This window comes from Nannobrachium achirus, assembly GCF_963921795.1.
Source record: "Nannobrachium achirus genome assembly, chromosome: 18".
NCBI classification, from domain to species: domain Eukaryota; kingdom Metazoa; phylum Chordata; class Actinopteri; order Myctophiformes; family Myctophidae; genus Nannobrachium; species Nannobrachium achirus.
The window spans coordinates 23,067,856-23,094,122 of NC_137825.1; the positions used below are offsets into that span (position 1 = coordinate 23,067,856).

General features: G+C 44.4%; 3 protein-coding genes across 3 annotated transcripts in view; 1 reads left to right on the forward strand and 2 right to left on the reverse strand.

Annotated features, from left to right (window-relative positions):
* The window catches only part of lhpp (phospholysine phosphohistidine inorganic pyrophosphate phosphatase), a 55,235-nt gene extending 49,804 nt beyond the window's left edge, over positions 1 to 5,431 (forward strand). Inside the window, exon 7 of the mRNA XM_080748113.1 lies at positions 5,293 to 5,431. Coding sequence (XP_080604239.1) covers positions 5,293 to 5,353 — 61 coding nt within the window. The 3' untranslated portion in view covers positions 5,354 to 5,431. The remainder of the gene's footprint in view (positions 1 to 5,292) is intronic.
* fam53b (family with sequence similarity 53 member B) lies at positions 1 to 23,241 on the reverse strand. The gene is made up of 5 exons (XM_080748111.1): positions 22,928 to 23,241; positions 13,267 to 13,492; positions 12,251 to 12,305; positions 6,964 to 7,730; positions 1 to 619 (listed from the first exon to the last, which is right to left on the reverse strand). Exons 2-5 carry the CDS (start codon positions 13,354 to 13,356, stop codon positions 233 to 235), a joined length of 1,299 nt encoding a protein of 432 aa, XP_080604237.1. The 5' UTR covers positions 13,357 to 13,492; positions 22,928 to 23,241; the 3' UTR covers positions 1 to 232.
* Positions 14,407 to 26,267, reverse strand: part of hpdl (4-hydroxyphenylpyruvate dioxygenase-like) — a gene marked incomplete at both ends in the record, with an annotated part of 20,512 nt that continues 8,651 nt past the window's right edge. Inside the window, 2 exons of the mRNA XM_080747298.1 lie at positions 14,407 to 14,463; positions 16,643 to 16,734. Of these exons, the coding sequence (XP_080603424.1) occupies positions 14,407 to 14,463; positions 16,643 to 16,734 (149 nt within the window). The remainder of the gene's footprint in view (positions 14,464 to 16,642; positions 16,735 to 26,267) is intronic.

Consider the following 26,267-nt stretch of genomic DNA (forward strand, 5'->3'; position numbering starts at 1 on the left):
GAGTAGCTTCCAAACTACAGTAAGTCCCCAGTGGGGCCCCTGGGGGGCCACAAAGCTCCTTATCAGTCTCTCCTTCAGACAAAGTCGAGGCAAGTGCTGGGGCAATCCCGCATTAGCTATCCACTTGCTTTGTCCTTTTTTTTCCTCCTCCAGACTCTTAAGCGTGGTTTTACCTACTGTACCGCCCTAGCGATCAACTTTCACAATCCCACACCCCCCAGGAGGCAGCAGCTCAGTTTCTCTCGATCTGCTCGATGTCCAGCTCGCCTCCCAGCTGATACATGTCTTTCCTGGTGCTACACAGCCCCGCCCACAGGGGCTCGCGGCCCTTCCCGTTGGTGGACACGGCCGAGGTGTCGTAGCCGTAGCCCACGGAGCCCCAGTCCAGCTCCTCGATGGTGGGGTCCTCCGTGGCGAAGCCCCCGGTGACCTCGTCCTCTTTGGTGCTGCTGCTGCTGCTGGGCGGGACGTCCTCCGGTCCCTGCTGTTCGCTCACGGACGAGAAGTCCGTCTCGCACTGATGGGCGGCGCTCCTGAGAGTGGGCAGGGCCTGGCTTGATGGACAGCTATCTTCCCCCGTGATCCCTGGACAGCTGAGGCTGTGGAAACTCCTCAGTTTCTGTGGAGAGACAAAATGAGACGGATCAGATAAGCTTTTTCACATGCTTCCTGGGAAGGCAAGCGAAACGTTCCATTGATGACCCAACGCTAAAGAGTAGTGAGCAGCCTTTCCCAGTCCCTATTGTGTCTGTTGGCAGTTCCTACTAATGGTGTCCATGGTGATGAAATATTTGGACATTAAACACATATTTGGTCAACAAAAAAAAAGTCTTCCTCAGTCTAGATTGTTGCCAGTGACATCACATCCTCACTGGGACATGGTCCACGACTAACCACACATAGGCATTTTCTGAATACAATTGCTCAACTGTACTCATAGTATATGGGAAAGCAGTATACCGCAGGGCAGGCATGTGAACACATCAAAGGGGGCTTGAGCCCCTGCCCTTTTATCCGTCCGTAAAAAGTGCCCTTTCCAGACCATAAATGCGGTTTTTACTATGGTGAAATAAATCCAAGTGCCTCCTTGCCATGCGATACCTGAAGGCAGAGATGGGCACAAATACAAAACCAGGATACTGTCACCAAGATACTATCCTGATGACAGTATCCTAGTAATATAAGTATTTCACATAGTATTTTGAATTTGTATTGTAATGTCTGAAGGCAGCATTCAAGAGTTGTCCAAACTCTCCTGAACTTGAATGCAGCATCTTATGTTGAAAGAATTGCCCTCTCTGTGTAGAAATCCATGCTGTTATGCCACATCTCATCTGGGTGTCGCTCTCCATTCCGACATGTCGCCACCCCGAAATTGACTTCTTATTGTCGGAGTGGCGACACTTCCATAGAGGTTAAGTTTAGGGTAAGGGTTAGAGATAGGGTTAGTGTCGGAATGGACACATGTCGGAAAGGAGACATGTCGGAGTGGCGGGGTGTAACCGCCACATCTCCAGTACTAACTTGATTATGCGCCTTATTTCAGTGTGGTATCACGCACCGAAAATAGCCAAAATTTCAGCCCCTGCCTCTCATCATAACATTCTCTGCATGTCCCTGGTGTACTGAATACACGGCGGAGCATGTCCACACGCGAAAATGAAGGAAGCGAAGAACTGTATATAAATTTAGCCTGCATTACACACTGGAACAACTGGTGGTTGGACGAACACGGCCATCTGAACAAAGTGTACAAAATCGGTTGCTTCAGAGGGAACCCGAGCGGCACTGTGGGCAGATATCCAGAGGACGGACATCACTCATGGGACGGACATCACTCATGTCAAACCGGCAGCCGGCTGCTGCACAATGAACGCATACATCTGGGGAAGCCCGAGTACCCCTCCGGCAAATCCACATGTGCCGGCGCGGCTGCGGGGCGCGAATCGAGGCCCGCGACAGCTGGACTTCGCCGAACTGAGGCTCTGCTCTGTGTTAACAGACTTAGGGGCCGTGGCATTCTGGACAAGTGAGTGTGGAATGGATGCAGCAGCTGCTGTCACCCTACGCCTGACCAACGCTGCACTTTGTGGAGAATAGGGCCTCTATAAAAACCTCCACGATTCTTACGACTCTTATGTAACACCTTAGTGGCAGGGATGGCAGAGTTCACGAGGGCTGCAACCCATATGCTGAACAGGAGTGGGGGCTCCCAGTCAACCGCCTGAGAGGCGTTCTGGTCAAGGCGGTCAGCACTGTGTTCCTCAGCCCTATGTTCCAACTGCGCAGGGTTGGGGTTAGTGTTGAGGGAACACTGACACACTCAACATAGCCTACATGTGCGTTATCACTCATCTACAGACAACCCCCCCCCCCCCCACACACACACAAACGCACAAGATGACTACGGAGCTGGCGCAGGGGGTCTTCAACAGGGGGTCCAGGACCCCTAGGGGGTACTCAGAGTTACTACAGGGGCTCCTTCAAATATTTGTGTGATAGAAAAAAAATCTCCTTTTTTATATTAACCACTTGAACCCTAACGTCCATATTCTGAGAACTTTAGCCAAAAATTGCAGATCTACAAGCTCACAACGCCTTGCGTTGCGAGTCGTGAGCTTGTAGATCGGCTATTTTCGGCAAAGAGGTTTGGTGTAGAGGGGAAAAAAGAGTGAAAGGTCAAGTTTATTAAGTATTGACGGTTCAAGTGGTTACATATCTGATGATAACACAAATTGACATGAATCCAAAATACACTGATGATTGTGCTGTCAAACGATGAAAGTATATGGAATCTGGGGGTCCCTGCTTTATCTCTCTCTCAGCTAAGGGGTCCTTGGCCTGAAAACGTTGAAGGCCCCTGCGCTATAAACTATATAAGCAAGGATAGGATAGAGAGGGGAAGGGGACAGTGGAAACAAGTGATCCGTGTTCCAATCCAGACCCCCCCCCCCCCCCCCCCCCCCCAGCAGTCCGGACGGGCCTCTGCATCAGGGCTGCAGATCAAAGGAGCCCAGCTGTTGTCCTTGGCACAACGAAAGCGGGCACATTCATCAGCGCTGTGCAAGCAGCGCACAGCCACGCCACTGGCTGACCCACTCCAATGACTCCTCAACCGAGTCACACACCCTGGGAGCCAAACTTGATACAGTCCATGAATGGTTCTATGACTTTAACAGACACAGAACGTCACCATAAACTTGGGTTCGGATTGAACACAAATAACTGAATAGATGAATCGAAACAGGTGGATCTTGGGGTCCCCGTGGGGACAGTGTGGCTTTCTGTGGATCTCAGGCTTGGTGTGGCCAGCCTGTGACAGCATTCATGTATGACGCCAGTCGTCTGTGACGTATCTATGAAGTATCCAAATGTGGGCATGGTTTCAGCCCGATCAGAGCCCCTTTGATTTCCATTATAAAATGATGAAATTAAACGTTTCAAAAAGTATAAAACATACAGTATGTGAAAAAGAAATCACACCCAGTGTTAAGTGCCTTTTAACTCATTTCTAGCCGATCCCGAGTATACTCGTCGTGAAAAATACTCAAGTATTTAGAGTGCCGATCCCGAGTATACTCGCGAAAAATACTGTATATAGAGTAACGCTGGCGTTCTTACCCTATAAACCGGCAGAAGGTCTGGGCACGATCGGCCTCGCCGATTCATCATCATCACGGATCCACGTGCACAAAATAGTAATCCCATAACATGGAGGCCGACGGCCGATCTCATCTTTAATGTCCATTATCTCCAAACAACACTTTTAAAGCCAAGGATGGCATTAGATTCTCGCTACAAAAACATAATAACAAAGGCATCGATCGGCCATTTTAGGATCGGCATGGGATGACGACCGCTCCCGTTGAATGACGTCATGACGTCAACCCGGAAGTGTTTACGCAATGGACTTCTGGCCTTCAAAATAAGACAATGGATGTGTATAGGAGCCTGTGAGCGGCACGCTAGACATTTAACCCGTTCATGTCTGGAGCACTAAATGGGTTAAGAGTTAATTTCATTGTGCGGGATGGACATACGGAGTTACGGACATACATACACTCAAAGCAAGCTGTAGGAGCGGTTAGTACCGCCCAAAAGTGGAGGTACATCTGTGGCCTACTGGCAGTGTGCATACCCAATATGGCGCACACAGTGGCTTGCGAGATTATCTCCCGAAAACACACACACACACACACACACTGTCAAAACGAACATCTTTTAGACGTAATCGGCATGCAGACAGGAACAGCCAAGATGATCTATAATCTATGAACGGCCACGACGGCACATTATTAAAGGGAAGTCACACGTGTGCCGCGGGTTTACAGTTCTTGGCACCTATGATCCCCTTCCCCTGGAACGGTGAAACGGAGAGCCCAGCTGAAAGGCACCTCAACCATAGCGACCTTGACGCTCCGTCAATAAAACCTTATCAATAGCTCATGAGGCCCAGTTGTGGCGGCAATCTACCCACCGAGCTGAATTTACAGAAATCAATATCTCTTTACCCTACACACATCCCCCTGCGCTGCAATCCATAATCCCCCACCACAGCTGCTCCACTTCCTGACATTCGGAGAGCCACAGCGGGCCACACGCAGGGTAGCAGTTTCTCCCTGGGTAAACTACACCGTCGCGGGCAGCGTATCGGCACTTCACGGTGTCATTGGTGTGGACAAGAGGACACTTTAGAGACAAGACTCAGCAGTGTGATCAATCTTTGAATAGTGGGGTGACTTTGGGGAAAAGTGAGAAGCAAGATGCAGCACTTGAGCTCATGCTTGATTTTATATACGCGGATGTCGTGCACCGGAAATAGCCAAACTACAAGCTGACAATGCGTCATGCTGGCTACACATTGTGTGCATGAGATCATCTATTTTCGGCTTAAGGTGACAAATGACTACTGGACAAAGAAATGGTCTAATATTTGAGTAGGTCACTAATCTGGGTCCACTGGCTCCTTGTGAACTGTGCCTCGGCTTCACGGGTGAATGCTTTACAGTTCTGTACTTTTAAACTTCCTGTGCTCACTAAAAGCCAAGCATGGTACAGTCGTTTCGACTGACCAGCCAGAAATCCCCCTTGGTTTGGCCACTATTTGAGCCAGGACCTTGGCAAGTCCCCTACAGCTTGCCTCAAAACCAGATTCACTTGAAGGGAATTGAATGGGGATCTTGCAGAGTGGGGGTGGGGGTGGGGGGTGGGGGGGGTTGCTGAGGTCTAATAAATGCAAATTAGAATATTTCAAATGTTCTAAAATACAAACTCCATCTCATGGTTTCAAAGGCAGGTCCGGGTTGAGAGGGCCAGCGTCGCGGGCGCCACGGGGAACTGCACAGAGAGCTGAAACACTGTGATGGAACAGCAGGCAGGATGGAACCAGAGCTAACAAACTCAAAGACCCCGAAGTTCCTCTGAGAAAATATTGATGTTGCCACATCGAAAAAAGCCTGTGTCTTCATGCTGACCTTCTCCCTATTTGGTGTGTGTGTGTGTGTGTGTGTGTGTGTGTGTGTGTGTGTGTGTGTGTGTGTGTGTGTGTGTGTGTGTGTGTGTGTGTGTGTGTGTGTGTGTGTGTGTGTGTGTGTGTGTGTGTGTGTGTGTGTGTGTGTGTGTGTGTGTGTGCGTGAGCACGTATGTGTTGCTGCTCAATGTGTCATGTCGCCAGTACAGTTAAGACGTTGCTGAACTCTGGGCGACTTTTACGTAAGGGCCAAGTCCAGCCGTGTGTTTATGACCCAGTCAGTGAACGTGTGAAATATCACTCTGTGTGTGTGTGTGCGCGCTTATGAGGCAGAACAGACATAAGCCTGCCAGGATGTGCAGCCATAACAGGTTTGATGTTTGCCGGGTTGAAGGATGGCCTTACTTCAATAAAGTGGACCGGACTCAACTGAAGTTCCTGGCTTCGTAAAAGTACGGGAGCTCAAGTGATGTGCTGAGCCAATCCCACAGCACTGTCCCTTTGTGAACGGAACTCATCCGTCGTGTTAACCGAGCTCTCTGCTGACACTGTGATCTCAATAAACCATTAGTTGCTCCAGCAACACACAAATCATTGAAGGGCATGCTTTACCCTCCCTCTCTTTCTCTCCTGTTCAGCAAGTGTAAACACACACCCGCATAGAGGAATGTGACCCAGAAATGGCCTGCATGACAGATCACATTCATTTAATGATAGAGCCTGCAGAAACACTTTGAGGTGCGGGAGGGAGGCAAGGGGAGGTGGGGGGACGGGGACGTGACACAATATGTGTGACCTTTGGCGCGTTTGTTTATCCAACATAGAAGGAACAAATTGCCACAACTGCGGAGTGTAGACCAGCTCTGGTAAGCAAGACTGATTGAGGCACCGGCGTGTCCAGCACGCATGGAAGACGTTTCCCCATGCAAGCTGCCGCCAGTGACCCGAGAGGGCCGCGGCTACACGACAGTTCACGGCCACGAGGCATGGAACTATGACTCAGTGGATTATCACATGTCACAGACAATGAAATGTGGGCCAGAAGACAGGCCAATGTGGTAAATTATATAATATGCTTAGGTACAGAATTAAAAATAGTAGTGGTGGCTCAAACAGATGATTATAGAACTGATATCACATGATACTAAAGGGGATTCACAGTGTATATATATACTGTTTAAACGTTTAAAGGAACCGAGGGAGCAGATTATCCACATCAATGTAGACTATGTACTGTATTAAATTGCAGTGGCATAGTAGAATAAATGTAATTCATATTTTGCCTCATGATCATCTCTTTTATGGTCACAACAAGTCGTTCTTGGCAGGGTGACCTGGTTGTTAAGCTAGGCTATGCTATCCTTGCTATGTGATGTGATCTTTCGAGTTGTCCTTCAGGAACATTGAATCCCTTCCTGCTCAGCTGCTGCCAAGTTGCTTTGGATCCACGAAAAGCCTTTAGTGTATAAACGCAACGCAAGTTAAATACCAACCTGGGTCATCTTTGCCAGGTCCAGGGAAGGCCTCTGCTTGTATGTGTCGGCCGGTCTCCTGCGCTTCATCCCGATCTTCTTGTCGTTGAGGACGCAGGGCTGCGAGCGGCTCCGGGCCAAGCCTCCCTGTCCGCCACGGCGCTCCAGCTCTGGGGTGGAGTCAGGAGAGCTGGCGGGCGACGGCAGCTCAGGGAGGCAGATCTGTTCATGAGAGAGGTAGAGGGTCTGCGCGGGGGGCTCAGAGGGAAGGGACACCATGGAGGAGGCGGTCAGGCTGGTGAAGGCGGAGGCGGGGCAGGCGGGACGCTGGCCGAAGCAAGGCAGCTCCAGGGTGTTGGAGCGAGCGGGCAGACTGAAGCTTGAGCTCCGCTGCATGGCGGGGAATGCTGTGTGCGCGCCCCCGGGGCCGCTGCTGCGCTGCACGCTGCCCCCGCTGTGACACCTCCTCTTCTCCACCGCCGTCCACACCCGCGAGCCCTGGGGCCGCCAGGTGGAGCGGCAGCCGCCCAGCTCGTCCGAGCACGACAGGGAGCGACACTGACGCTTGCTGGGCGGAGCGGTGGAGGGCGAAGCGGCCGCCTCCGCCAGACTGAGGTCCTGCAGCAAGCTGGTTATGGCTCCTGGCACCATGCCCGTCTCCCGGCCCCAGGGCGCGGCGGGACTCTGGTGGACCTCAGGCAGGACGTCCCACAGACTCTCCAGGCTGGCCCCCACTGGCCTCTGCTGCATGGCACAGCCTCGACGCACCTCGGGCCACCGACTCGTCTCTGTAGACCACAAGTCACAGGCGATTTAATGGGAAGCACAGTGCTGGACAAAGTACTCAACTCAAAGTAAACTCAAGCCCAGTTACTTTACACCACTGTCATTGACACAGCACGCGTTGCATTATGCACTCTGTCTGCACCTGCCACCTGGAGAGGAGAGGGCATCCAATACAAGAATAAATAAACCCTTCTCTGCAGGAACCAAGGAGCTGCACACTGCAGACCAGCAGTCTCACAGTCTGGGAGTCCATTTCAAGCCCTATTATGCTGACATTCATAAATACTGTATTTGGCCAAATGTCAACAGTCCATCTCATAAACATTCTGATCAAGGTTTATTTTGTGTGTGTGTGTGTGTGTGTGTGTGTGTGTGTGTGTGTGTGTGTGTGTGTGTGTGTGTGTGTGTGTGTGTGTGAGTGTGAGTGTGCCAACGGGCACGTACAGCTGTTTATACAAGGCCTTTATCAGAGACTTACCCAGGTTACTGGGTGTCATCTATTTGCTAGCAACTGAACACTCCACCAGCACCAGGGATATCATGACTATTTCTTTTTCTTGTTATCTGTGTACTTGTGATGCCACACCAGCAGCTACACATGAAGTCGTTCTGTGGGGTGCTGCCAGGGGCGTCACAAGGGGGGGAAAAGTGGGACTGAATTACTAGGGCCCAAGGTGGAGGGACCTTAATTATTTTATACTTTAGCTATTGAAAAATAGCAGATCTTCAAGCTCACAGCGCAGCACTCGGTGCCGCGCTGTGAGCTTGTAGATCTGCTATTTTTTTTTAAGTTGTGAAAATGTGTGCAAAATCTTTGAATATGTGTATTTTTTAACTCAAATTTTGCTTCTGGGGGGTCCCTGGAACTAAATATTGAGATGGGGGTCTGTGGGCCAAATACATATCATTTTGGGGGTCCTTCACATGAAAAGGTTTGAGCATCACTGACATAGAAACATCGTTTTTTCAAAAAAACGTAGAAATATTTAAAATATTCAAAGACTTGCACAAATCTTCACGATTTTTCAAAAATAGCAGATCTACAAGCTCGCAGTGCGGCAATCGGTAGCCGCGCTGTGAGCTTGTATATCTGCTATTCTTTCAATAGTTAAAGCACAAAATAATGCGTTCCCAGTCTAAATGGGTTAAACCCCCTCCCCCTATGAAGAACATTTATTGGGGGCCCGCAGTGAATCCTTGTACCCAGGGCCCAGAATTTGGTGTGACGCCCCTGGGAGCTGCTGGGGGTGATTGGCTAGCCAAGGAAAGGGGCACCAGCTGCTTCAGATCTGCTTATAGCTATAAAGAGCTGATGGTGAAATTGGACTGCACCATGTTCCTTCTGCACTATGGGGAGGGGGCAGGGGTTTACTAGTTAAAAATGTGTTGTTAGGTTTTTTGAAGAAATTCGTTTTTTCATAGTTCAGTTGTATTGCATTTCCATTAGTTATTATTGGTTGGTGTTGTATTGGCTTTGTTGTAGTAGTTACTTGTTTAAAATGTTAGTAGTTTTCATCTATCCCCCTTTGTGTTAACTCATTTAATGCCACCCTTTCACCACTAGAGGGCGCCCAGTGGCCATAGAAAATCCCATAGAGATATGCTGGTATATGCAGAAGCCCTGCAGCCATGACTTGCCTGAACACTTTCCTTTGTGCATGTACAGGAAGAGGATGAAGTTAGCTTGAAGTTAGCTATTGGCTACCAAGCATTTTAGAAGCCTTATTTTCGTCAACTTAGCCATGATTAAACCTTGCACACCTCATGCATGGGAAAAAAACAGAGAAGAATGAGCTCTAAAAAATCCAATGCAATCCTGGATTGCATTGGAGTGGATTTGTGCAGTTTGTTCACAGCTTTCAAACAAAAAAAATCCGATTGGAAATCCGTTCAGGCATTCTTGAGATAATAGCCATTATGTTTTACATGTTATGTAAACAAACATGGCTGCCCTGTATGTTAGATGGGGTTGTATGGGGGTGGAACATGCAAAATCGCGATTGAAATCATGTTCACTAGATTTGATGGGGTCCAAAAAAAAAAATCAAAAAAAAATTTTTCAAAAAAAAAACAATTCTTTTTTTTTTATCCCGAATTTATTCGGGATTGGCACTCTGGGCCCTCATAATAATCCCGAGTAAATTCGGGATAGGCACTCAATGAGTTAAGAGAGTGATCACCCACCCACTATGTTCCCCTCATATCTCATTTTGGTTGGGTCGGCTGTGCTGTTCACTAGGTTTCTGTTTATTATTGGTTTACAATATTATTATTGTTCTGGGCGACAATTATTGTTTGTTGACAAATCTTTTGATCATCTAAAAAGGTTAAGGAAAACAAAAACAATATTTGACATAAAAAACTCAAGTCTATGTATCCCTCTTGCCAACCCACTCGGTCCCTGATGATCTGCCACACAAACATTTCACTTGTTGCACCTGCATATGAGTGAGTGACACATAAAACACTCTTCGATCTCTTGACCAGTTAGCAAACCAGTCAATTTCCAAAATGGGCGATACAGTACCACCCTGGATTCAGCTACTGTATTGGCCATTTTGTCAGATCTTCCACAAGGCCTCAGCCCACTCCTGCTATGCAAAAGGTCTATTATTCTCCGCTGGTGATAAAAATCCCTCCAAATGCCATTGACATGGGCATGGCAGAGAACAAAGACAAAGTCTGATCAACACCTACTGTGTTAACGATGGTGTGCTTGCAGGAGCCTTGCCAGTCTCAGTGCCAAGGTCCAGCCAGCACAAAACGCCATTTATCGCCAATGGGCCACAATGAGTGTCAAGTTCTAAGATTGGTGATTGTTACAACCAGTGGTGGAAAGATTTACTCACATTTTGTATGTTAAGTAAAAGTAGCAATACCACAATGTAGAACTGCTCTGTTACAAGTAAAAGTGCAAGTATGCACAATGTCCCCAATGTTTCCAAATGTATAACATTCTTTGAAAATAGCCAAAGTATGTATAGGTCTGACTCTGAAGTGGTTAATGTATGTTTTACAAAGTAGCTAGCAACTAAAGTTTTCAAATAATTGTAGTGGAGTAAAAAGTACAATATTTGCATCTGAGATGTTGTGGCATGGAAGTAAAAGTATTGAAAACTGAAAATGCTCCAGTAAAGAAATTAAACATACCACAACATTGTACTTAGTTACTTTCCACCAATGATTACAGCGACAACTAGCAGAATGAAGAAGAAAAAAGAGGCTAAATAACAATTAATTATCCACTTTAATCATACTTTGACATTCGACAAAGTAGAGAGAATATCCAAGCAACAACTAAGGGACGCCGGGTTGACAGTAGTTAAAAGGGAATCAGTAACAAGGTGACGACATGCCAGTGCTTCCCGCTGGAGCACCGTGGCTAATTCTAAGCTGTTAATTAATAGGATAACGCACATTAATCTTGATGGGAGCACCTGTTAGACATGTTTGGCATAATAATAGCGCCTGGCCTAGCACCAGACACAGCAGGGAGAGGCAGGGAGAAATAGGTCTGAATAGGTGACACTGCCACTGGCAGTTAACCACTTGTCTTAAAGGACAACTTTGATTTTTTACAACAAGGGTTCATATTTTAGATTGTAATTAGAGGAAAGAAAAAGTGAGTGTTCAGATGTTTTCATTTGCTTTGTTCTATTGTTTTATCGCGTTTACCGTGCCCCCAACCACTGAAATAAGAATCTCTAAAACAATAGAAAGAAGTAAATGAAATCATTTTAACACTCATCTTTTATATTATTTAATTACAATCTAAAATATGAACCCTTGTTGTAAAAAACTAAAGTTGTCCTTTAAGCTGTATTTTATACTTTGTCTATTCAAAAATAGCCGATCTACAAGCTTGTAAACGATTTTGACAATGTTTCGAGTATTGTTGTGGTACTATAAGTGTATTTTGATGATTCTGATTGAATACAGGCTGTTTTACTTGTTTTTATATTGTGGTATTGCTACTTTTACTTAAGTAAAATATATGTGTATTTCTTCCGCTACAGACTGTGGCTGGGCTGCCTCTATATGCCTGACTTCTTCAGGCCTATGCCAACCGTTGACAGATATCACAAATACAATATGAATACTGATGATGGATATTCAAGCAACAGTCTTAAATCTCCATTTCATGAAGAGTGGGGGGAAAAAAGCACTTTACATTCCCGAAGACCATGCTGAAATGGAGAAGTACGGCATATTACCATCATTTATTACTGTATATGAGAATCAGGAAAAAGTACCAATGCCTGTGCTCATTACAATGCTGAATTAACCCAGTTTATACTCTGCAGTACGTCTGGGTTGCTTTACAAAAATAACTCATCTACACTACAGTATAAGCTTACAATGTGTTGCATTGCAGCTTGTAGAGCATTACTTCTTGGCAAAGCAACAATGTCACAAGATGGACTGTCTATAAATTAAGCTTTATGCTGACGGATCTGTAACTTGTCAAGCTGGGGAAGAAATTAAGGTTGATAATTTAATCATTAGGGGTCATAGCCCTTACCCATGAGTCCGCAGGAGAAGAGGGTAGTCCCCTGGCTCATGGTCTGTGCCTGGAACTGTGGAAAAAGCAGAAAAGCTGCATTGTCAACACAACACTAGCACTCCACATTGTACGGTGGGTTTGCACACAATGTATAAACAGGAACAGAAATTCTGGTGTCAACCAGCAATGCTGTGCGAACAAGAACACAACATACACACAGGAACGTGAGTCTATAAACCACAAACAAACTGAGTCAAAGACTGTACATAAATGTGCCCTGTGAGCTGATGTGTGCAAAGGACTAACATGAGAGAGAGGGAGAGAGCGCTACAGCGGAACAACCTCTGACTCTCAGGCCCAAGCATGGTGACTTCATTTCACGTGGCTGCGAGGGCAAACTCAGTCCACGTTACTTTGGGGAAAATTCTTGCACAAAAGCGCTAGCAGAGGGAAGGATTCTGCTGTGTGCAATCCTGATTGTAAAGTGAGTCATAGTTGCCCGTCCTGGTGAAACTCTGAAATGCTCTGTTGTTTTCTTGAGCATAGTGTGTGGAAAGCAAAGAGGATTCAAACCAGATGACAAACCATGGTGATGACAAGTGGGAGCTATCACAATGCAATCATCACTAATAACATCCTCATTGTCAAGTACGTAATGTCCAAGTAATGTTATTCGTCTTAACAGGACTTCCTGGGATTTTATAAGCCATTGCTTATGGGTTTCCCAGCAAATTCTACTTATTGGGAGAAATTAAGTCGATTAGTGGAAGGCTTACACCATCAAAGGCGGTTTCTGTAATTGTAGTAAAATTCTGGCTTAGACAAAATGGGAAAATACATTATACGGTCATAAAACTGCTTTGGAATGATGAATGTGTATTTTTCTTAATGCAAAACAGCAGCAGGTTGTATCCCAGGCCCTTGACAACATAGTTGAGGCCTGCTGGCTGAAGGATGCGTAAACATGCAATCAGACATTGCACACAAAACTCAAACACAGAATTTCATACATGAGGAAGAGAAAAACCTCTTACCGGGCCCAAATCCAGCCGTTTGGACGTTACATCGTCGACACCCTTCTTTTCCAGTGTTTTCTTGTAAATGATCACCATGGCAACACACATCTTTGCCACAAGCCATTCCAGTGTGGGCGAACAAGTTTGGAGGCCATCTCGACGGGCATTACTCTCTCTCACTCAAACACACACGCACGTGCGCCTTCGGCTCTTCCTGGAATGTGCCTCACTCCACAGTCCAATCCTGCACAAACCAAAGTAAAAGACAAAGAGATTATACTTTAGGATTTCTCTAAATTAATTCAGTTTTTCATGTAAGGAAAGCGTGGGTCTAGTTTGCATTGTGGGGGAAATGGTTCCTGGGGGTGGTCTGGCTACACAAACACAGCACCAAGGCAGGGCAGGCCCAGAACCAAGGCTCTCTTATGTCCTTGGGCTCAGCCAGCACACACACACAGATCCCTCAGTGTCTGAGCATTTGAGGTCTACTCTTCCCTCTGTACCACCAGAATTTGCTAAACTCTTGAGCAGCTACCCAAAAGTGTGTGTCTGAGGAAAGTGGAAAAGTCAGGGGAGGTCCGTGGTTTGACAAGAAGATCCTTTAATTCTCAAGTGGGCGAGCAAAATGCTCCCCGCAAGAGTGTGAAAAATAAATACAAATAAACAGTCAGTCAGTGTGACAGTGTGTGGCCGCAGTCTGTCATCATCAGCGCTGCATCATAGGCGTGGACAATGAACTGGGATAAACTGCGAGATCTCACTTCCCTGTGTTGTTGTCACCCTCGCTGTTGTCGCCGAGAAGTGGAACTCAAAACCTTTGTTTTTGCCTCTTGCCCGTCCACTCAGGGACGATTACCGTCCACCCGAGTTTCCTCAAAGCGCTCTGCGCTGGGAGCGCGTAGCAGAGCAAAGTCAAAGTTGTGTAATTGAATCCTCAGGGGCTGGCTGGGAATAGCAGCGTGACCTTGCGGTTATCAAAACAACCCTCTTCGCATTAGTGCCGCGCCGATTGCAGTAAAACAGCTGATTAGCCACAGATGTGAATCTATAGAGCATAATCGCTGCGTAGATGATTACACTACCACCTGATAGCAACAGATTAGGCTCACACGGTCAGGTAGGGCAGCGCATGGGGGCCAGGCGGGCCATGGAACGGTTTTAGGTGGTACTAGGATCAGAGGAGTTGCTGGAGGCCAGGGCTAAGTGACAGAACAACTGCAGTGAGAGGGAGAGGGGAGGAGAGAGGGGGGGATAAAAGAAGAAAACAATGAGAGAACTAGAAAGAGACGATGTCTGCGGAACAAAAGGGTGCAGTGTACAGATGATGAGACACCGTGGGAAACAAAAGAGGTGACATCAGAGGGCTGAAATAACAGAAAACGTGCATCACAAGACCCTGAGTGGGTGACGGACTGACTGACTGACTGGCTGGTTCTGACTGACTGACTGACTGACTGTCTGTCTGTCTGATTGGCTGGCTGTACTAGGTGGTGTTTGCATGTGCAGCATATGATTTCCATTACAGAAACTTATCAGAACAGGCAAAACAACTTGGTCTGCTTTTAGCCATAACCTGAGTCCTATGTATATATGGGGCGCCATACAGTTCAGGGACACCTAAGTGGCTGCCTTAACTTGTGGCCTCTGTGAATACAATGTGGGACAGATCAAAGGGTAGTGCAAAGCCTAAACTATGTGTGAACATTAAACACAGCACTGTGTTCTTCTCAATCATGAGTAACTAATAAGACATACTGGAGTGGAGGAAATGGTCAAATTAGCCCTTAATTACTTTTCCTCAGAAAAACTATTATTTAAATTGCATTATACAAAGCATTATCATACCGTCTATTGACAATGCACAGTCTTGTTTTTTCTACTCTGAAATAATAAAGACCTCTTTTCATCCCCTTTTGTTTCCTGACAATCCAAACAGTTTTTCTCATTGCCATCAATCTCAGCTCTCAGGTGACCACATTGCTTTTTTTTCACCATTCCGCAAACTTGAACCACAAGCTTTAGTGGGAGAGGCTGAGGGGAACATGAATTATAAAACGCTCCCCAGATCTGTGACACAATCTAAACAAGGCAGAATTAGCACAAGTCTAACCTAGACTGCCCCATAAGCGTAATGCTTTTGAAACCCATTCAAACAAACTCCTGTGACAGTTTATGAATGGAAAAACTGTGTTGAGAAACACTCCTTGGGGTTTGGCAGAGGCCAATGCTCTCTCATGCACACACGGGCGAAACTGCACAGCAAAAAATAAAAGTAAAAGAACGCACACGAGACATGCTCCTTCAGCCAGGGACGTGCTGGCCATTGGGAGAAGTCGGACAACTCCCGAACGGCTGGTTCATTCCCGGCCGGTCCAGGCCGGCCATTAGAAAAAAATTAAAAATAAAAAGTCGGCCTTTGTTCCATTTTAGGGGCTGGGCGGCCAACAAAGTAAATCGTCACTGTCGGGCAGAAACCTTGTATCTCCAAGTTTCAAATTTGTAAATTTTTTCGCAAAGCCCCGCTTCATCATACAAGGCCGTTGCACAAAAGTAGTGAAAACAGCAGGTCTACTGTGTGCTTGTAGATCGGCTGTTTTCACTAGTTTAATCATTTTTAAATGATAAATACAAAACAAACGGTTTTGGACATACAAGGTTTCCGCCCGACAACGACAAAAAATAACTCATGTAATTGGCCCACTGGCTTGTCACTTGTCATGATCTGAAATGGCAAATCTTTGAGTAGCAGCAATGAGGGCCTCTACAACTCTTTTTCCCGGGCTGAATCAGGGGCCCAGCATGTCCCTGCCTTCAGCTGCCCGGTGGTTACAACCCAGAGCTCTTGCTTCATACCACACTGTTGGATGGTGCTGGAGAGAACCCACAAGTCAACTAACCACGCAGTGTCTATAGCTCGCTGTTTCTCAACCAGTGGTCCACAGACCACAAGTGGTCCATGGCCTAATTGCAGGTGGTCCAAGGGGATACAATTTACAATGTTTAAAAAAATAGATATATATTATACATTTGTTGAATGTATCAACATCTTTTAAATAATATTTCAGAAGTCCTTTTCTTCAAATGTAATACATTTTTGAATAGGGGGGAAAGCTTGAAACAAAATATTGACTGTTAAGGGCTTCATAGGGCTTGATGAATTAGAAATGGCTGTGTTATGCGTTCTTAAATGCCAAGTAAATAATATACTTTTTGTTGTTGGGACTGTCCTTGACTCGAGGATTGTTTGAAAAATAGCGCTAATGATCCAAAAAATGCTCCAAAAAAAGTTCTGAACCACTGGTCTAGCTTTCGCCAGATTATATCTATTTCTGCCAAAGGGTCATTTCCACCCTTCTGCTGTCACACCAGCCATGGCCCCATGGCCACGCTGCACCTTATCTGGAATCAGTGAGAACCGTGCATCTTCTAGAGGCTGATAGCTCTTTATCTGGGTCAGGGCAGCAGCCACCGTGAAAGCTGAGAAGCCTAATCTTCGAGTAGGGGAAGAGGGCTGTGGTACATGCTCTGAGATCGGGACTCTCTGCGCCACACGCTGTGACCTCAAATGTGACAGTGACCTTCTTGTGAGGCCGCATCGCTGCCATCTTGGACTAGTTGACCGCGCTCTAGCTCTTCCTCTCTGTAACCGCTGCGAGCTAGGACGCAATACATTGTTTTGGAATGTAAAAAGTTGCAACAGCAAACTATGACACTGTCACAGAGGTGATTGGAATAAACACAGCGTTGGCCCTGCTTTACAGTTGTGACATTTACATGCAATAACTCAAACAGATGTTTTATTTCCTACTGTATCGTCTCAACAGACGTATAGCACTGTAATGTCAAATAGTCTGATGACCCAGAATGGTGGGAGGGGGAGGTGTAAACGTCTAGAAACTAAGTGTACAGGCTTTGAAACTAGACATCACACCAGGCTCCTAAATTGCATTCACCCCTAAAAGCTTTAAAATGCAATTTTCCAATTAGAGCAGCTTTTCTATACGTTGCACAGACTGTTAATCCCTTGGGTTAGGACTACATTACATAAAGCTCTGGCAGCTTTGAGTCTGACTCTGACAATTACAGCCAATACTAATCCATCTTATGGCACTTATGTGAGCTAGTGGTAAACAACGTCGACATCATGTTCTACAAGTCAAAAGTAGGGTGCAGAGAAAGACTATAGGCATATACATGTGCAAAGGCACTCTAGCATACAGTACTTGTGTGGACAATGCATTGGCTTATTCCGTAAAGTCTTTCATCGTCAGTATTCCAGATTAGAGTCATGAAAGGATTTTTTCCCCCCTCTCTCCATCGACATTCCTGCAACTGTACGACAGTTGGATTTTTGTCCATTGGCTCTCTGAACAATCTCAGGATTGTGACCTTCTCCGTAATCTGAGCATCTGCCGACCAGGCACCTGAGACAGACCTAACCTGAAACCGAACTCTGGGGATTTGGGGCTCCTCTCTTCTCCATCACTGGGATGCCTTAGAAAAGAATGCATGCCGGTTAAAACTCATGCTCCTAAACAAAGCAAAGAAATCCGCAGGCGAGAAAAGGATGCACCTGGAAAGTTCCTGTAAAGTTGTCTCAAAGATATTTGCACTCGTGGCCTACGCACATACTGTATACTGTATACTTTAAGTAGTCAGTCAAGGCATGTTAACCATTTTAACCCTTGACAGAGAAGACTGTGTGCACATCTTATGCCTGTATTTAGGCCCGGTGCTGGACATCAGGGCATCAAGGCGAGAATCAAGGAAGAGATAAAACATCCGCACACTGTTTTCAAGCTCAAAAACCTAGTTTTTATTTAATGGTGTGACCTCTTAGGTCTTCATCAGGCAAATATCCCTATTTTGGGCATGTCATTAGTGTAAATGTAATAAAAAGAAAGCTCTACCAGCTCACGATATGTCACTTTGTGATGCATTGTGAGCTTGTAGATCGGCTATTTTCAAAGACTTAAAAATAGACAAATACATTTTAGGCTTAAAGGAGTAATTCACCCCCAAAATGACTTTTTTTCTATTGATTACTCACGCCATGGAGACTTGAGTTCAATAATATTTTTGAATTTTTGTCGCATTCCTAAGACAGAAATGTGATTACAATAAATGTACCTCCATTGATTACGGATGGGGACCCAAATGCATTCGGGTCCCCATCCGCAATCAATGGGGGTAAATTTACTATAATAATTTTTTGTCTTAGGAATGTGACAAAGACAAACAATATTATTGAACTCAAGTCTCCATGGCGTGAGTAATCAATAGAAAAAAAGTCATTTGGGGAGTGACCTACTCCTTGAAGTGGTTAATGATCCATTTCTGGACTCCTGCACACAAGCTGTTTCCCACGTCATCATGGCGGTTGTTGGTGTTGACAGAGCCAATCATAAAGTGCAGGACACATGCATTGCGTGGGTGTGTGAACTAAGAGACACCGATGAGACGGCGAACAACGGGTTCTGCTTTTTTTCCTCCCACGGCAGATGCATCATCATCGACCACTGAAACACCGATGAGACGCGAGGTGTTCTCTTTTTTTGACACTCGAAAATGTCTTTGTCAGCGGTGTCATCAATTAGTGTCCGTATAAAGGGGGCAGACGCCATCTTGAGTTCCGTCCGCGGCTGACTAAGTGAAAAGAAATGCATGATGAAGCTCATTACAGGGTGTAGGCCTCGGCACACAGCTGCATGTGTTTTCACAGAAAGAAAAAAAAATGAGGCTATGTCAAAAGGGAGGCATACTCTACATTTAAAGCAGTGTGTGAATAGTGAAAAATGAGCCATGGCTGGGAGGCTCAATAGTGGTAACCAAGCTTGGGTTGAGGGCTTTGGGACGGAGCCACGGTCTCACAAGCATGCAGCTGCCCACTTACCATAAACACAAAGACCCAGCGAGGCTATGCGTGGCAGCCAAGGAGCCCCACTTTTTTTTCTTTTAAAGATGCCCCGCTGTTTAATTATCTCATACATAATCACTTGCACTGTATACATTTGTTCAGGACAAGAGGTTCGTTGAGGTCTGTAAACATGTTCTTTGAGCGAATCTGTCCCCGAGCAGGAGAGAAATGTTGTCCAGCTGAATGCAAAGTCGGACAAAGTCTCTTAATTACAATGCGTCCGAGGACACGGCGCGTCCCCACTTCCACGGCAGAAATAGCTGTTGCACGTTAATAGGCCCAAAATAGGAATAAAGTCACCTCCCAGGACATGGGCCCATTGGCATCTGATCAACATGGAGGATTCAAAAAGGAAAGATTGCATCCCATCCCCCGCATGGTTTCCCAACTATGCTGACACGAAAACCTTAAAAAAATATATGTATTAAACAATGTAAAACTTAAACTTTTACTTTCAACTTGGCATCCCTGTTTTGGGCATTTGATTATAGGTGAACTTTTTCAAAAAATCTTTTAAAAACTGCAAAAAATATCAGATCTACAAGCTCACAACACGTCCTGATACACAATAAAGTTTATTACTAACTTTAAGTGGTTAAAGTTAAGTTAGTAATTAACTACATACGTTTGGCAAGGTGATACATCTGATCTCATATTTCGAAGTCAAAGAAAGATCTCTAAATATGTTCATCATATGAGGGAAAGAATGATGAGGGAAGAATCGTCTGTATTCTGATTGCCTGCACGCTTGTCCCTTAAGCAATTTTTTTGCACACTAATTTGCCAGATGGGAGGCCACTCCGTTTCTGGAATAAAGCTGCCCTGAAAACACAGATAGCACCAAGTAACCAGTACAAACAGTCCCTTAAACCCCTTTTCCAAAATCCCTCATGAAAGGGAAATGAGTTTGGCAAGCAAATTGGTGTGACGGGAGCTCACAGAATGTTACACACAGGCTACAGAGCAAACAGGATTTTGAACTCAAGAAAAAGGCCACAAACTCTACTGATGGCAAAATATGAATCATCATGCTTGCACAAGAAGTACATTCATTTTGGCACATCTACTGTGTGTACCAAGAATCACACTGCCTGCCATGTTGCAGGTCCAGCTGCATTGTGTACGTGCAATCGTGCATGTGACAACAAACACCTCGGTATGCAACTAATTGTAATGCCTTCTATGAGACTACTTTCCCCAAGACACTATACTGCACCTAGCTTCAGAAAAGCTCTACCAAGAGATTATCATGATGGCCGCTGCCGCAGGCCTTCAGCGAGCCCTTTTCTTTTGTGTTCTGAGTGAGTACTGAAAAGACAAACTGTTGGATTCTATGTCAGCCTTGACTGTCTTCATACCTGAGGGGAAGCTTGCTAGATAAAGATAAGATGACAGCATTCCTTTTAAACAGCAGCAACAACAACTGTACTAAACCTCCTAGAGCAACTAAATAGCCCAAATAACAAGGTCAAGTACAGTCCCAACAGGTATGGAGACATGAATGGAAGGCTAGCTTTTCCATCGCTAACAAGACTACACTGTCTAAACCATCTGTCTGCTTAGGGGGATTGTAATACAAGACTTAGCCCAAGTTCAAACCAGACAGCTTGTACTATAAGGTCAAACTATTAAGAAATGCCTCTGAAAAGAGGGAGTCTCGTGAAGCAACATGTTGAAAATACTTGATATGTAACTGTTGAGAGACTGACTGTACTTATATGCACTCATAGACTGACTGGTGCTATGCATATTCATCCAGACACTCACTGTTGAAGGTTTAGTGTTAACACAGAAAGCATATCATTTAGTATCTTCATTCAGACATTCACTGTTGACAGACTGTCCAAGCCTTAATTCATATTCATTGTTGATATTCATATACTCAGTTTTTTAATAAACTGCATAACCACCTGTATACTCATTGTCGATAGACTTTACATACTATTGATTCATATACTCAAAATATGAAAGATGTATATTCATTCATATTTTCGCAGTGCATGTACATTTTATCTCTTATCTTAGTTTGATGGAGTCGACTTAACAATAAAAACCACTCCCACACTCTTATTACTAATTTGACGGATGCTTTTACGATACAGGCATACTTCTCTGGTTAAGACACAAGGATAACACACATTCTTATAATTCTACAGATACAGTTTTCAGAATCTCCTCATGTCCTCGCGATGGTTTAACACCTAGGGATTTAGTCAAACCTTTTCACAGCTGTACTGTGTTACTGCACACATTTTCTCTGACAACACTTTTACAAATAGAGACTTTGTATTCATTCTCGATAAGACTGTAGCACATTCATTCATATAATGTTGCCATAGACCGTTAATAAACTATCCACCCATATCATTGTGTTGATATAGACTAGCCTACATTCACTGTCTGGCAATAGCTATATATTCATTCATATTTCACCATACATGTATTCTATTGTAATCCAAACATAAGACAGAAAGGAGGAAAACTCCCAAGCTGCAAACTGAGGAAGCAAACGTTAACCCATGCAAGACAAAAGAGGGCACAGTGGTGGAAAAAAGTACTCACATTCTTCACTAATAAGTAAAAGTAACAATACTGCCAAGTAAAAATACTCTGTTAAGTAAAAGTCCGGAATTCAAAATGTACTTGAGTAAAAGTATGAAAGTGTTGGCATCAAAATGTAGGCTACTTAAAGTGCCAAAAGTACAAAAATGTTTGAAAATAGCAGATCTACAAGCTCACAACGCATCACAAGCTTGTAATAGCCAAGGTATAAAACATAGGGCTAAAGTGGTTGATGTAGTCTATGTTTTATAATATTATAATTTATAACCAGTAAAGTTTTCAAATAAATGTAGTGGAGTAAAAAGTAAAGTATTTGGATCCGAGATGTATAGTGGAGTAGAAGTAAAAGTATTGGAAATACTCAAGTAAAGTACAAATACCTCAAAATTGTACTTATAGGTACAGTACTTGAGTAAATATACTTAGTTACTTTTCACCAGCGAGGGGACAAAGGCAATGGAAACATGGTGAAACTTGCTAAAAGCTAAGTGAGTGAGTGAGTGCTATTACAACTTTATCTACGGAACGCTGCACTTTTCCCCCGTTACTACCGTGCATGTCGCTCTGTTATTTCACCGTTTCCAACCACGTACACGTACATTGTTGCATGTGAGCGAATCACACTTTCACAACAACAACACAACAAGTATAGTCGCTATTATTTTGGTTCACACACTCAGATCAGATCTAGTTTAATAGAGCTGCGCTTTACACGCTATACCCATAAGTTCCTATGTAACAACACAGTAATAGTGGAAAACCCTACTCAATACTGCAATGTAGAAACACTCTGTTACAAGTAGAAGTCCTGTGTTAAAAATGTACTTGAGTAAAAGACAAGTAGGCTAGCCTACAAAAGTGTTGGCATCAACAATATGTAGCTACTTTTAAGTACCAAAAGTAGAAAGTACTCGTTGTGCAGAAGGTCCCATTTCAAGTTTTAAAGTGTATAGGCCTACAAAAAAAATCTTTGAAAATAGCAGATCTACAAGCTCACAATGCGTCGCATCGCATTGTGAGCTTGTAGATCGGCTATTTTCCAAATGATTTCTTGGGAGTAGTAAAAGTACAATATTTAGATCCGTATACAGTAAATAAGTAAATCTAAAGTTACATATACACCACCACTGACAACAACACAGATAAATAAACACTCTTCTTCGTGAATCAGAAGCAGACTTATTGCTCATAATCACTCACAAGCATCAGGCTGAACATCTCGAGGATCCTGCAGCAGCAGCGACTGGTGGACACACTGTAACCATCTTCAGATTCTCTCTTTCTCTCTCTCTTGTGCACAAAAGCAAAACAAGGCGTGAGCCTGCAGTGCGTTGCTGCACGCGAGGCAGACGTAACTTATTGCGCTGCTGCGTGTCTGTGTGTGAGTGTCAGTGAGTGAGTGTGTGAGTGCGTGCATGACATGTGCACGCAGCCAGCTCCACCACCACTACTGTCTACAACGCACTCACTCACTGCTGCTGCCCCAGTGCACGACAGTGAGTGCACGACTAGTGTCCAAGAAGTTTTGCACGCTAATGACGCTGTGACAACATTAGACTAGGACGTACCACTAACATCACATGGGGGTGGTTACTGCTGCTGGTTAAGAGGACTTAAAGGACGACTTCACCATTTTTCAACCTATCTTCATATAGTTGGTCCTCACTAATGTATTATGATAATTGCACCATTCTACCTACTCCTCCCCCTGACCTTTTTGCTGTAAATATAATTTATTTTATTTTCCGACTGTCTTATGGTGATATTTTTTTGCATAGTAGGCTCCTGTGTTTTATTTTGGTTTCATTTAATGTTGTATGAGTATGAGTTGTAAAAAGGGAGCCCGATTTAAACAAACCCAAAAGCTTTCTTGTGGTGTTTAATTATCCTTTTAGTTGACCTTGAATCAGTGAACCCTTTTCCTATATGCAAACTTATAATAAAGTATCAATCAATAATTGGTCTGTGTCTTTGGGCTGTGGGCAGTTCAGAAACCATCTTTTTAAAGATTTTTTTAAATATATTTAGATTTTTATTAACACAAGAGATCAATGGCAGATCAATGGCATCCATACTGTAGTAATGGTACATGGTAACCTTTCAGGAATAGAAAGCCTGCAGTTTCTGTCAGCTTGGATTCCCCATCGATGATGTCACTGGTAGGCGGGTTTCTGAACTGCCCACAGCCCCCCTATGAGACACAGACCAAGTGGATTTTTTGTTGCTATTTTATCATGAGCATAAGTGAGGACCAATTATATGAAGATAGGTTGAAAAGTGGTGAAGTCGTCCTTTAACGATCTTAGCCGAGAATCTCTATGTTCATTTAACTCTGAGGGTGTTGGAACCATATGGGTTGGTTCCATTTTTGTCATTTGTAGCATATTGTGTTATTACAGTTTAGTTATAGGCTACTTTATAACAAAGTTTATATAGCCTAGTAAGCCTACCTTCTGTTTTTAGTGGATACGTTAACTCTATTTTATGTTATTGTCGTGGATAGGGAGTAAGTTATAAAATAGGTCTGTTGTAACATTTTACAAAAATGCATGCTTTACTTCACTACTAGTCCCCCAAAACATGGTATGTCTCCAGGCCCGGATTTATATGACATGAGGCCCCTGGGCAAGGGGAAATAAAGAGGCCCTCGTGCGCGCGCAAGAATTCCACCTCCGGTCCACCTGACCACACCGTGACCTCACCTTTGGACCGGCCCATGACTGTGTATCCTCATTGGCTCATTGGAAGGGTCTAAAGCGGATACAGAATTGGAGTTTGCATGCATGTGTGTAGCCTATGTGTGTGGAAAGTACCGGATACATAGAGTGGGCGGGCTTTAGACTGCACTAAGCTTTCAGAGCAGCTACATGCAGTGCGGCCAGCAGAGCAGAAGCTCTCAATAATAAAACAAAATGTACTGTAACTAAACACAAATATCACTTTATTTGGATTGCAATACTTTAAAATGTCATCATTAAATTTACTCATTCAGGGTCTTTTCAAAATGGCTTCCAAGTTCCACAACGCCTCCCTCTCCATAGACTTCCATGTAATTCATAGTGCACGGATCATGCACGCCCGTGCCTAGATCATGCACCACGTGTGTCCACACTGTTCACAGCTTTCAAACAAAAAAATCCGAATGGAAATCCGTTCAGGCATTCATGAGCTAGCAGCCATTATGTTTTCTTGAAATGTAAACAAACATGGCTGCCATGTTTGTTGGTATGGGGGTTAAACATGGAATTTCGCGATTGCGATCATGCCTACTAAATTTTTTGGGGTCCAAAAAATATTTTTTGAGGCCCCCCTCCCCTGAGGCCCCTGGGCTCGTGCCCACCCTAGCCCAATGGTAAGTCCGGCCCTGTATGTCTCCAAATGCATGCAGCCCTGAAAAGTAATCACAGTTTTGTGCTGTGTATAGACAAGGAACCTGTCAAAATATACAACAGTGTAGGCTAATTGTGAGTTCTCTCCATACCTCTGGTGTGAGAGTGTGTGTGTGTGTGTGTGTGTGTGTGTGTGTGTGTGTGTGTGTGTGTGTGTGTGTGTGTGTGTGTGTGTGTGTGTGTGTGTGTGTGTGTGTGTATGTGTGTGTGTGTGTGTGTGTGTGTGTGTGTGTGTGTGTGTGAGAGAGAGAGAGAGAGAGAGAGAGAGAGAGAGAGAAAGAGAGAGAGAAAGAGAGAGAGACATAACTCCTCTCCACAAAATGAATTCCAGCATTCAAATTATAAGGGGCTGCTAAATAAACACATTTATTACAAACAGATGTTCTTAATCCCAGACCATCCCAGACCATAAGAAAGTGTTGCATACTGTATAATGCCATGTGGACGTCTGTTATTCACTATTAGGGATGAACTAAACGCAAATTGGGACCCCACCATACCTACTTATTACAGAGGCCGGGGTCCCAATCCGGAGCTAAAGATGTTTTTTTTTTAAGTAAAAGTTTCAATACCATCAGGTACTGTAGAAATACTCTGTTACAAGTATTCCAAATTTACAGTAAAAGTACAAAAGTATTGTCATCAACATTTACTTAAAGTAAAGTAAAAGTATAGGCTATTCATTATGCAGAATGTCCTGTTTCATACATGGGTATGTCTAGAATGTAAAACATTTTGAAAATAGTAGATCTGCAAGCTTACAACGTGTCGCAAGCTTGCAGAACTGCTATTTTCAGAGAGCCGAAGAATATGGGTTGAAGTTGTTAATGTTTGTTTTGTATTCAAAATGTTCAAATTAACTAGTCACTAAAGTTTTCAAATAATTGTAGTGGAGTAAAAAAAAAGTACAATATTTGTCTCTGAGATGTAGTGGAGTAGAAGTATTGAAAATTGGAAATACTCCAGTAAAGCAAAAATTAAGTCTCAGCTTCACCCAGCTGATTGATTGATTGATTGAAGACTTTATTAGAGGTTTGCATAGGAAAAGGTACAGTTTCATGACAGTACAGTTCACTGGTACAATGGCCTCTCAGATGGTCATGATGAGCGGTTGGGAGGGGGCTGTACCAGACAGCCTTTCTACCCAGTAA